General features: G+C 37.6%; 1 protein-coding gene across 2 annotated transcripts in view; it reads left to right on the top strand.

The window, feature by feature from the left end:
- Nucleotides 1-13,553, top strand: part of LOC116446565 (sodium channel protein type 1 subunit alpha) — a 93,187-nt gene that overhangs the window by 21,108 nt on the left and 58,526 nt on the right. For both annotated transcript variants that reach the window (XM_032114629.1, XM_032114630.1), the window contains exon 3: nt 7,304-7,619. In XM_032114629.1, the coding sequence (XP_031970520.1) occupies nt 7,356-7,619 (264 nt within the window). In that variant the 5' untranslated portion in view covers nt 7,304-7,355. The remainder of the gene's footprint in view (nt 1-7,303; nt 7,620-13,553) is intronic.

Raw genomic sequence — 13,553 nt, forward strand, 5'->3', positions numbered from 1 at the left:
AGAAAGGGAGTGAGGCCATAGAACTATCCCAAAGTCATGCAGTGGCAATAGCTCTTCCTAGGCTGCAGAGCTCATTTGTGCTTCAAGCATCTCCCATTCCTTGAGCACTCTTTTCTTTCAAAGATGATCTGTGAGCTGGATCCCCCCCCCCTTTGCGTGCTGCACTGCAGTGACTTAGCAGATGATACCCAGCTCCCAGCACACAGTGGTGGGGCTGCTGCTGCCTGCTCTCTGCACCATGCACAAGCATGTCCTGGGGCATGCCATGAGTGCACTGTGTGTAAAAGCAAGGGGATAAAGTTTCAAAAGATCTACTTTTCATATGGTGTCTGGACTTCCTGTGTGGTATAAAAAGTACAAGTTTCTACAATTTGAGGCGTTTATGGCTTCATAACGGCCCCATAATTGTGCATGAAAAGCAGAAACTCTTCTGGTTTCCTTAATTATGATTGAATTTTTTTTTCCCCTGTTATCTTGTGTGTTAAACATGTTCCTGTTGTTCCTGCATCTGCTTCCTTGACCCAGGAAAACCTCAAGCATGAAATCTCTGCTCACTAAAATTGTTAGGAAGTAAATAATTTTGTCATTATGTCTTTCAGGCTTCGGACCTTTCCACTGACCATATGAGATAGCAAGTACCTGAATGCTGTTAATGGGGTCAGGCAACCCACTAATAATTTGAGTATGGCAATGTCTTTGGGTTTATTAGCTCTGCAAATCTGGCATCATTCCAGGGTATGGAGCAATCTGTTTTCCATCAACTTTTATTTCTTTCCCAAGAGTAGCAATATGCCAAGACCAGAACTTAAATCTTGTCTAAATTCATTTTACCTTAATGTAAAATGAATCAGTAGCATTATGTAATGTACACTGCATAGCCTACATGGCTTTGTTTTTTTTTTTTTTAACTGAAGAAAGGTGCTATTATGTTTGCTAAGGTAAATAGAAACAGATGTTTAAGAAAATTAAACTTGAGTAAGTAAGGCAGATTGCCAGTAGAAGGGGTCAGTGCTCTAATCAAATGAAAGAGAGCAGAAAGATTGCTTCTCTGTACTGCAGTCATTTGCTGCACAAGATATGCTGCAGGAATAGAGTAAGCAGAGAATCCATTCAGCTTGGTAGCAGTCCAGTAGTTCTAAGCTATTAAATGCATTTGCTCAGATGGAGTACTAATGCAGCTGCATTGTGACTTTTCCCATTAAAATATTTTCTTTCGTTCTATGAAACTGCATAACTATTTTGTTTTTTTCAGCCTTCTAAAATAGAGAAGACTTGCTTGCAGTTAATGGAATTAGACTAGCAAAGCAGTAAGCCAAAGCCATTTCTTTTAAATCTAAAGCAAAGCCTAGTACCTATGTTTTGGTTTAGAGATACATTAGTTGTATTTAAAAATATACTGAGAATAGCAATTTCAACAATGCATACATATATAACTAATAGAGATGGATAATATACTGTGTCTACATCATACAGTTTTCTGTATTACAGATTTCCTCTAAACAAGATACAAGGACAGGACTGAAAATCTAGATGTTAATGGGAGAAAAGGTTGCAGTAAATAGTTAGCTCACAGGGAGCATCCTGATTTTACCAGCATGGTGGTTTAGCTGGCTAATTATCTTGCTGGGGAAGGCTGGCTTATTTTATTTTGTTTTATTTTTCAAAATTTACACTTGCATTTTCTTCCTGAGTTAAAGAAATTAGTTGTGAGTGAACACTAGAAGTAAACTTTCTTTTCCCATAGTTAGTGCTACATTTTTTCTTCTCAGCTAAAATACCTCTGGTGATTTTTCAACTGACTTTTCTCAAGTGAATTTACTAGGTATAATAGAGAAAGAGCTCTAGGAACAGGGATCAGAAGCCATGATTGCCTTCCCAAATGAAATCTTACCTTTAAGATGCTAAGCTCATATTTTCTTACACACTTTCTTTCTATCGCGTTAATCTTGATTTCATTCCTGCACAGTGATGGTGGAGCATTGCAAAGAGAGATCAGATGGTCTGTTTGCTGGGGTCATGTAAGAGTTTTGCTGACTGATGGAAAATGTGGCTTTGAAGTTCCTGGAGCTGATGAGGGAATTTAACATAAGTATTTTATGCAATGAAATGTAAGCTAAGCAATCACACAGCAGTGTGGATATCAGAGACACGAGCTGCATTTTCTATCCCTGTCTGTTCTGCTCTCTGGCTGTTGGGCAGCCCAAAGTGAACACTAAACTGCCTTCCTGAATCACACAGCTACCCCATGGCAGTTTGCAGCTCTGTGGCAAATTAAATAGTCATCCTCTCCCCTCATCACTCCCCTTCAGTGACTCTTTCTGTGTGTCAAGTTAAGTAATGGAAATATCCAGCTGCAAAGCATAGACTTTCACTTAAACTGGCATATAGTGTTTGATTGCTTCCAATAGTTCAGATAATTTATTTATAGCTCAGTGCATATCTGTGTACCCTATTCCAATATCTGCAGTATTAATGTACCTACCCTTTATTTAAAATTAATATGCATTAAGTAAAATGCAGTTATCCAAGTCTAAGTAATGTAATGCAAGCAAGTCCTTGTGCCAGATCTGCAATATCCATGCTGAGAGGGAACATCAAGAAGATGGTAAAGAAAGATATGGGAGAATCCTATTATCAGTCTGGTAATATACATGTTTCCCTTATAAAGCTGTCCATGAGAATTAAATTTAATTTTATATGTGAGCTACAGGGAGTCATAAAAAGTTGTATAGTTCCAATATTCCAATCCAATTTCTGCCCTTCTGCCAAGCCTGCTGCTTTGGATATCCTACCTACCTTAGCTACCTGCAGTAACCCCATAATTGAGACAGGACTGACACAGGCTTGGTTCTGAGGCTGCACATACAAAACTGTAGTGGCTTCCCACAACTTTCTTCCTCTTCTCCCACAGATCCACACTTTGAGGAAGGTAAATTATATTTATTCTGTATGCTGAGGACAAGAATCATAATGACTCATTGATAAATTAAAAGTAATGAGAAACCGTGCCAATAAATGATATGAATTATTATAACATAGAGATCTGGACTCTGTGAGTTTACATGTGGATTCATTAATTTATCTTTACTTTGCAGCAGCTAAATTTTAATTCATGTCTGTTGTACCAGAAGGTCAAACATCAAAGCATGTTTCAGTTTCATATTTGAGTGTATGGATAATATAAATTCACTTGCTAAAGTTTAGGTATTTGCAGCACTGTGGTTCTACATGTATGCTAAGTTCCTCCTGACCAAATTCTCCAGAAACTCTTGTTGTGAAGGTATGAAGGACATGAAAGCTGACAGTAAACTAGATGCTTATCAGGTTAGGAAATAATCTTCAAGTTTGTCTCTTTTTCAGAAAGTTATGTATGGTCTAATTGACTCCTTCAAGGAGCAGTGTGTAACTGATTTGAAATCATTGTTTGGCAAGGCACCATCTCTTCATCTATTTCCAATATGTCCCTTTACTTTGCCTAGAAAAATTATTTTGATGAAATTTGAAGACTATAAAAATAGGCAGATGCTCTATGGATATTTGATAGTTATTCTCAAAGCATGTATAAATCTACAGTGACACAACTTGTGACTTATTCTGCTTGTGGTCTGCAGATGGTCTGATCCCTGCACGCTGAGTGCGCTCTGCAGTTATCTGTCTTACAACAATTTATACTACAAAGTATATGTGAGTATATTTTGCCTGGGAAATATCAGAAGAAACAATGATTCTATTCTCAGATGTTCTGAGTACCTTATTTTCCAAAATTTGAAGTGTTGGGCACTACTCATAAGAAGGTCACTCAAACAGACATGGAAATGTACAAGGGAAAAATCTCATTCCCTCCAGGAGGGTAGGAAAGAACTCAGTAAGAAATGAATATTTTGTGTATTCTTATATTCCTTCTTATGTTGAATTGCTAGTGCAATGCTAAAGAAAAAAAAAAAAGAAGCCCATTTGGATCAAGTAAGCAATCTGTTATTATAATCCCAGTTATTCAATTAATATTTAATAAATCACTTGGTGGAAATCAGAAGGATATCAGTTGATTAATTGGCCTGGTATCAATTTTTATCCATCCCCATCACAGATAAGTGAGAATAAATTCATTGACTATAGTAAAGGAAATACAAACCTATTAGGTAAGCACTGCGATATGAGAGATGAAAGTGATTTGGGGTTAAGACTGAAGTGAATTCTGTATGTATTTAGTATTGACTTTTAAATTTCATAGAAGATTTCTATTTGCAATTCTGAAGACTTACAATCATTGAAATGTATGAAGAAGGGAAAATGTATCTGGAATATCATCCTCTAATCTGTTAAGTAGAGGATAAAAAGTAGGTAATCTTCATAAAGCTTCCTGAAGGGTTTTTTTAAGTACAGCCTACTTAGATTTAGTTACATCTAAAGGTGTAGCTATCCAGCTCCATGTACATTTGACAGACCAGAGAACATTCCAGGATTAATTATAGAAAAATAACATGGAGTTCCTTTCTATATAAAGAAATACAGGCATTATTAAAAGCACACACCATTTGCTGGTTTTAAACTCAGTATATAAACACAGTAGCTGAATCAAATGTTTTTGCAACTTAACTAATGGCTGCGAAGCATCTTGTTTCTGTGCACCTGCAGACCAGTCCTGAGGTAATCCTTGTCCTGCATGCCAGGGGGAACATTCACTGACCTAAAGGGTGATCCTGACACAGCACCCTACAGTTTCAGATCTGATCTTTGCTGACTGTTCCCTGGCCATCCATTTCCTTCCAACACATGAGACTGCCCTTGCTAGTGTCCAGCACGTCCCTCCCAAAGTGCCAGGACTTGTTTGGGTTGGTGTGCCCTCGCTGGCTACCGTGGCAGGGAACACTGAGTGCTGTTTGCTGGGGTGGTTTTGGACAATGAATGAAGGTTTCAAAGGAAAAATGGCAAAGGGGAAAGCCACCCTCCTGAGTCTCACGAGGAGGAGGAGGAGAGGGAAAGGCAGACATATCTATGTAGACTCATTTGTCAATGCCCATGGGGAATGGAGGAGAGGAGAGGGAGAAGGAGAGGTCTTCGTCCCTTCTTTTGCCGAGTAGGTTGAGCAGAGAAGATGTCTTGGCTGTCTGTCTTGAGTCTCTGTATCTACCTGAAGCCCACAGAGCAAGTAGGATCCACCTACAGCTGTGTCCCCCACAATATTTGGATAACAGCCTAGTAGGAGATCTGTCTTCCAAACTGTGGTGCCACTCACGGGGATCAGTTTGAGATCTGAAAACTCAGTGGTGTGGCTGATAGTTTTTTCTTCTTCTTTCCCAGTATCCACAAGGTGTGGTTGAACATTAAGAAACAATGTCAGAGTGTACAAACAGTGAGTTTATAACTTCTATAATTAAGTGACTGAAGTGTCAATTCACAGAAGTAAACAGAACCATGAAATAGGGAGCTGAGGACTGTCTAGAGCCTACTCTCTATGTGGAGACAGGCAAGATTTTGAATCCCTTTTGGCTGAGGTACGTTTTCTTATATCTTCCCCCCTCCACCAATGGAGAGAGATCAGGATTATTCATTTTCCCTTGGAAAGAAGGGGAGCTGTACAGAACTGGTTCTGGCATGAGTGTCTACTTTGCATGGGTGAATACTTTGTGTTTGGTGCGAGGTCAGCTCACTTTAATTTTTTTACGGTGAGAAACTTGAGACCTTGTTTCTTTAGAAATCATTCCTTCAGTTGTGGATGATGATTTATACACCTGTGTGAAATATGGGGGATTTAACTTTTTTTAGGAATCAAGATATTTGTGTTTGTGGAGACCATAAGCACTTTGACCCCTCTTTTTTGTTTTATACACTGTATTTGAGTACTCAGTACAATATATATGATTAAGATGTTGTGCTCACCCTGGCACTACTGATCTAGAGAATTTATGGTTTATTACTTAACGTAATTTGGTGACCTTCCTCTTTATTTCCCAGCTGTATTTTTCTTTCTTCTCCCTTTGTCATCTAATTACTTATTCTCCTTATTGACCTTTACTTAGTAGAAAGTTAGCCCTATCTGTATTTGCTTACCTTTTTGCTCCTTTCCCAGTAATCTGTTCTTCCACCTATGTTTTATTTTTCTTTATTTTCATCATGTCATTTTTATATTGCTAATCCTCCAGAGTTCCCATTTTTTTTATTTTTTGCGTTCTTCATTTTCTCCCTTAATTCTTCATTAATTTACAATCTCCTCTTGAGCCATTCTTTTTCTCTATTCTTTTCATATTTTCCAGCATCTTTCTACAATTCTTGGGGTTGTTTGTCACCTTTTAATTTGTTTTCATGTGTTTTCCCCCAACCATCTCTTGTATTCTTACTTCTCTTTCATTCCATATCTCTAGCTTATTTCAGTGACTACTGACCTGCCTTGACCCTCGAGTCTCCTGAAAGGCTGACTGATCATTTCATAAGGATCTCTGCAATGGGAGGAGACTGCATTTATCTCTTTACATTCAGACATGAGGGATATATGCACCATTGTGAGCCCAAATATATATTTCACCTGTCTGTCTGGTGTCATTAGAAATTTATTTCAGCAGCATGGAAGGTGCCAGATTTGTAGTCTTAACAGGACTTCTTTTTTTCTTCTTTTTTTTTTTCCTTCCCAACAGGTTTGTTTTTGCAGTTGCAATATATAAATAAATATACTAGAATATTTCCAGAATTTTCCAGTTACAGCAATTGAATAAAGAACCAGACACACAGTAACAGCTAAACTGAACTAATACTAGGCAATTGCTCTTCTTCTTATCTAGAATAACTCCCCATACAAAAACTTGGAATCACTGCTTTAATATTTCATAATATATGGACCTGATTTTTTTTAAATAGAAATTCTGATTTTACAGTGCTTGTTTTCTGATACGTTTGCTGATCTCAGTGAAATTTTCTGTTAGCTCTCTTGAACTGTTCTATTTATAGTTACCAATGTAATCCTGATTGATTCCAGAGGAATGTGATTGTAATAGAAGTAGAGTTATGAGGAAAGAATGTATTTAATTATTCTTAAACATCATTCTTTTCCTTCTTTGGAGTAAAAGACTATCATAGTCCTGAAGTTGAGAAATTTTTACAGTTTCAATAACTAGTGTAAAAACAACTGCTTTTTACAAATAGCAAATTACCAGCTAAACTGCTTACTTTGTCTTTTCATAACTTTCAAATTGCGTATTTTAACAATTCAACATACCACAAACAATAGCATTTAAAAACAACTGCTACATCTTTCTTACTTGGTGATTTCAGCTTGTTTATTTGACTTTTATTTTCTGCTTTCTTTTAGTATTTTCCTATGCAGAAGAATAAATGGTAATTAAAATGTGCAGGATGAAAAGATGGAGCAGTCAGTGCTTGTACCACCAGGACCAGACAGCTTCCAATACTTCACTAGAGAGTCTCTTGCAGCTATTGAACAGCGCATTGCTGCAGAAAAAGCTAAGAATCCTAAACAAGATCGTAAAGACGATGATGAAAATGGGCCAAAACCAAACAGTGATTTGGAGGCAGGAAAAACACTCCCCTTTATATATGGCGACATACCTCCAGGAATGGTGTCTGAGCCCTTGGAAGACATGGACCCATATTACATCAATAAAAAAGTGAGTCTAATACCAATCCTGTTCATATGCCAGTGTTTGGAGTGTGTTATCATGCTCATTTCATTTTCTTGGAGTGGATCATATAGTTTGTTACTTCAGTATGTTAATTTGCAGCCAGAATCCATCTGCCTTAATGGTTACCAATTTTCACCCTTTTAATTTACCTCAAAATTTATTTCTTTGATACAACTGACTTTATATCAAAGGCACACTTATATCAAAGCTGAAGCATAGTATGTGGTCTTTGATTATAAGCAATATGTAATACAAAGATGAGGATACATAATACATAGATACTTTGTGAACTTTTAAAAAGTGAGCACACATTCATACTGAGTACACCAAAATTCTCTAAGGTTATTCAGATTTAAAACTGACAGCATGAACCGATGCATAGAACCTTTTGTTCACAGAAATCTGCTTTGATAGCAAATGCTTAGGAAATTTATGGGATCGATAGGGAAACAAACAGATAAGCAGGAAATATAACAAAAAAAAAAGTGTAAAAATGATTTTAAAGTTTTTAGTAGAACTGGCCTTGGAGAGGCCTGAAATCCTTTAATTACTGGGTTCTATGATTGTAAAAACTGCCAATATTAAGACAGGAGCTATTTTGATTTTCACAAACTACTGTGTTCTAAGTGTCTCAGCTTGCTAAATTTCATGTGATTTATGAGTCCTATTTTGACAAGAGAGAAAATACTGTGTGAAAGAACAATATTTTTATCTCTATTATCTGGTGCCTCTGAAAGAGCCTTTATCTGCCATTCATAGCATATGAAGATTTATCTTTAAATCACAGTTCTACTTTTACAAAGATAAAAGATGTGTTTCTATAAAAGCAGGCCTTGTAGATTTCTGTACTAATTGTGTCTGTTCATGATACAGTATTCCATACAATTTTATCCCTACCTGCCCACAACTCATCCTGGACCTTTATAGCCAAATCAATCTGTCCTATGTGTCTGGCAGTGAAAACAGATCCATGATATATGCCTCTTGAGCCCTTAGGACTGGAAGACCCTTTCAGTCCCTTCACAAATGGAGCTGAAAACTTACTACATCACTCAGGTCTGCTGGTAGAGTTGCAAGAAATGGAGAGAAACCAACTGAAAATATTCAGTCAAGTTTCTGTACAACTTGAAAGGAAGAATCTTTTTATTTGCACACCAGATATGTATGGTCCAAACACACACCCTCTGGGATTCTCTTCTTTCTGCTGAAGTCCACATATCCTCTCTATGTACGTGCTTTAATCTCCTACAGGACAGAAATAGAAACAGCTCTGTCAGTCCAAGACAAGGCAAAAAATTTCTCAAATGCTATGATTCTCTCTGTTTTTTCTTCCATCAGTAAGAGGAAAATAGATGTTCCTAACAGAAAATCAATACCTATTTCAATTTTTCACCTGCAGTTTTACTTCAAAATATCTAATTTCTAGATTTTATTATCTAGCTGCATGTGAACTCTGGAAATAGTTATGTCTTGTTTCACTTGTGTTTTGAAAATATTGGAAGCAGTTGATGAAATTCTCAGAAGGAGAAATAGTTTGAGAAAAGCTTGAAGCAGAAGGGAACATCTCTAAGAAGACACATAGGAATCTTAATGCTGAATGTACGTATCTCTGAAATGTTTAACATTTCAGCTTTACCTCTGAATTCCACCTTGTATAGCCAAGGGGTCCATCAGCACACCCTCTCCAATGTAATAGTCTGACAATTGCTGCACAATCATTTGAGATTTTATGTTTCTCCCTGGTGAAACATCTATCTGAAATGTCATGGGTCTAATGAAAAACACCAGAATGAAGGAAAATACTTATTTGCAAGAAGGGTTTAGGACAAGTGTATGGAAATACCAGATGCCACTGTTTCTTCAAACCTCTATTAAGATCTCTGCATAAACTATAGCTGATTTACTGGCAGAAACGATGAGAAAGTTTGGCTTCTAAACTTTCAAATAGGGAATAGAAATGGTTGCTCACAGCACTGGTCACTGCGTTTATTTGTAAAAGCTGTATAGGAGTTTTAGGAATTTTTTTTTTTGCAAGTTGGGTCATGAATGAAGTCATCCATTATTTGCCTTATATGCAAGTATTGCATCTCTCTTGTTGGTTTTATTTTTTTTCCTATTTTTTTTTGTAGCAAGATTGATCAAGTTCAGTGTATGTTTCATGTGGTGAATGTTTAAATGTCATCTAGAGTGTTTCATATTCCATCCTTGGGACTGCTTTTTCTAAGCAAAACATTCGTGCATGCCATGATTTGATACAGTTTAATAGAGAATAAGAAAGGAATAAATACATATGTTAAGCTGGTTTGAGAGCCCTAATTTGTGCGTGAGGTAGCCCTGAGATGGTAAGTTAAAATGAAAAATCTTTTAAGAGAAGCAAAACCAAATAGGTACAATAGTTTTATGGTTTTGTAAGTGTGCTTCTATGCAACACCTAACACAAAAGACGACATATTTGTACTCAATACTAATCTGAACCTGAAAGGAAAAGGAAAATAATGACAACTGCTGTTTGACAATAGGACAGCCCATTAGAGCAGGTTTACACACTTGATAGTATTTTTGATTTACACTGTATCAGCCTGAACGCCAGCAACTGTACCCTTGAAATGTAATTATTTTATTGAAAAGAATAGAATACTGTTCTCATATATTTATGATTTCATTATGCTGAAATGCTGCTGACTGTGGTGACCAAAAATGCTGGTCTTTAGAACTGTGAAATTTAGCATCCTAAAGAGTTGCAACGCTCTTTTTTTGGGTTGTTTTTGGTTTTCTTTAATCCAAAATTGAGCAAAAGTGAACTGGAACTTCACTCATGTTTTGTGTTCTGCTTCTGTGTAAGTGCAAATCTGTGTGTTCCCAGTATAATAGTGACCGCCTACTCATGCTCAAGCTGCCATCACAAAGGATCAATGATGTTCACATCGTTGTCTATAGAGAAAAGATCAGCTGGAATCCCCTAAGATCCTGACCTGTGGGCATGAATCACAATCTGGTCCACTTGGTTTCATACTCTAAGGGCTGGCTCTTTTCCTTTGAACCTAGGCTGCTGCATTAAAGAGGAGGGAGAGAGCAGGTGAAACTAAGTGGGTAAACCTTCACTTTCCTCCTGCTTTGATAGAGATACAACATTGTTTGTTACCACTCCATGTCCTGCCTCTTGCCAGAAGGATCTGAATGACATCTGTCAGTAAAGATGCCTCCAAACACAAAAAGATTCTGTAAAGTTGCTTCACATTATTACATCAGCAAAGGTGAATGCACTAGTGATTTTGGATATTTTCATAGTTCTAAGTGAAATAATTTTTAAGTGAAAAGTTCTAGCAAAGCAAAAAGTGAAGGACTTGCTAGAAAACATTGTTTCAAAAGATAAGCACAAACCAAGAAATGGCAACTCCGCATATGCCATGACTTTCCTGTTCTAGCTGCTGCTGGAGCTTTTCCAGAGAAGCTGAGGACCCAGCTCAATGTTATATCACCTCCTGTTTTTCAGAAGGTGGAAATGCAATGTGGTAGCAGTCAGTGTACTAAATCTAGCCTTCTGGAAACTACATTTACAGCTAACTAGGAGGAAGGAGAGGAGAAACAAGGTTTGGGAACCCTTTATCCCAAGAGACCATATCTTTATTCAGTGTTGTCTCTTCTCTCTTAGCTACATCGTCTCAAAACCCTCCTCCTCTTGCTCCTCCTCCTTTGCCCTGCTAAGAATTCGGTTTTTGGCTTTATTTCAAATATGGCAGAAGATAACGACTGGGTTTTAGGTTACAGATGAAAAGTAGCAAATCAGGGACTTGTCTTCAGGGAATTCTTTGAATTTATATTCACACTCAAATACTTTGAGTGTGAGTCGGTTTTGTGCCTTCATAAAAATGAATAAAACATGATGCCTGAAATTTATACATAATCCTTCATATATCAGCATATATCTGATCTTACAATTTGTTTAGAATTTATCTAGCTTTTCTCAGTGTATGTCTACTTTGTCCTGACAGCTTTGGGTACAACACTTCATGTTCATCCACACTACCTACACATTGGCTTGCATCTGGGTTGAGAATGGAGTGAGATATAGCAGGGAGCTTACACAGGGCTTGCATATCAGCTCTTATCTATACTTTTTAATGAAAATTCTTCTTCAGAGATAAGGTACAATTTTAATTCATGTTTAAGGCTAGAAGTTAGAGGACCAACAAAGTCACTGAAAGCTTGAGTCACAAAGATGCTTTGAGAGAAAAATTAAAACTGAGGTAGGGAATTTATGTCTTGATGGTTCTGCTTATGCAGGGCAGCAGAAAGTAGAACAGCTAAAATAGCAGCAGCTTCCAACTGAAACTGGAGCTGTGCCAGCATGCTGTTATTTTCCATAAGGCATGTTAGAAAATAGATGTATGTTTAATATGCTTGTGTTCAAAGATTTTTTAAAAAATGTAGGTTGACTAAATGAAGGTGCTGCAGTCTTAGATACAGAGTTAGTAGGAAGTGTGATTTTTAATGCATTTTGTCGACTACCTCATAACTACAAAAAAGAGCATGAGTTGGAGGCATCTGAGATGTGAGTCCTGGGGGCTGGGGACAGACCTGGGAGAGGAAATTCACCTTCCCCCTTGGGGTGTGAGGCTTTAAAACATTGTGCCAAGAAGTCATTCATCTGGTTGGTTGCTTCAGTAGCTGAAATGAAAGCTTCATGTAAGGTCAGGTCGTCTGCAGGTTGTAACCTGTAAGCCCCAACTGGAAGTGGGAAATTTGGAAACATTAGCTCAGGGTGTCCTCAGCTTCACGTTTCTCCATTTCTATGCAGAAGTGGGAAGTCATATACGTATCTTATACATTCCTACACATCCTGAGTTTGTACTCAAGATAGTGTAAAGTCTGCCTGGTAGTGTCCCTTACTCCTAAGGGGTTTGGTTTGTATGAGAAGGTGTGCTGTGTAGAGCTGTGATGGAGGGACAGCTCAGGGAAGAAGCCGCTGGAACTGGGACTGGAGCAGGTTTCACTCATGATTCAATCCTTGCTTCTGCTCTGCCTTCAGTAAACCGCCATCTCTGCATCTCTCTCCACTTCCTGTGTGCTTCTGGACATTCGTATCTATACTTCATGGTCCATACATACTAAACTTTCCAAATCTCAGCAGACTGAAGCATTGTCCTTCTTGAACGTCGTTGGAATATTTTCCCTGTCTACCAGCCTTCCCGGAAGTAGTCATGTGTTTCACTGCTTACAGTCTTGAACCAATCCTTGATGTCACAGACACCAGATGAAACCAACATACCCAACATACCCACACTTCCACTGCAATTCTAGTTTACAGCTCATTTCATCATCAACTTAACAAAAATCAAGGAATCTTTCTCATAGCTTATTTACAAAATATACAAGTCTGACAATGGAAAAAAGAAAAAATTAAAAAAGCAATTTTAGACATTTCCCTTTAATTTCATTTGAATTTAGGTTATAATCCTTGAATCATCCCTTCCACTGGATGCAGATTTCTTCTGAGTTACTGAACCTTCCTTCCTTCTGCACTGTTTTTCATTCTTTTCTGATTGATCTTGCAGTTGAACAGCACCTTAGTGAATCAAAGAAACCTGACAGCCCACATTTTGTGTGTAGTGTTAGAGCAGGTGCAGACATGATGGCCTGCAGTGGAAGCAAAGCAGTGTTTGCAGGGTTTGTTCTCATACTGTTTATGTTTAGCTCATGGATTTATTTGAGACATTTAACCTACAGAGTCTTCCACAATTCTCTGATGTAAGGCTTGCATGCATGTAAGCTTCTCTAAATTTGATTATCTCCATAGATATTTAAACTTAAATTTTAAAAGTATGTATTTTCTGGGAAAGTTTCACATCTGGAAACCACAATTGTGCAGGAGGATCATTTGGGATTGTCGCTTGCACTCTTCCAGTAAGGTATATTCAG

The sequence above is a fragment of the Corvus moneduloides genome, chromosome 7 (genome assembly GCF_009650955.1).
Source record: "Corvus moneduloides isolate bCorMon1 chromosome 7, bCorMon1.pri, whole genome shotgun sequence".
Taxonomy (NCBI): Eukaryota; Metazoa; Chordata; class Aves; order Passeriformes; family Corvidae; genus Corvus; species Corvus moneduloides.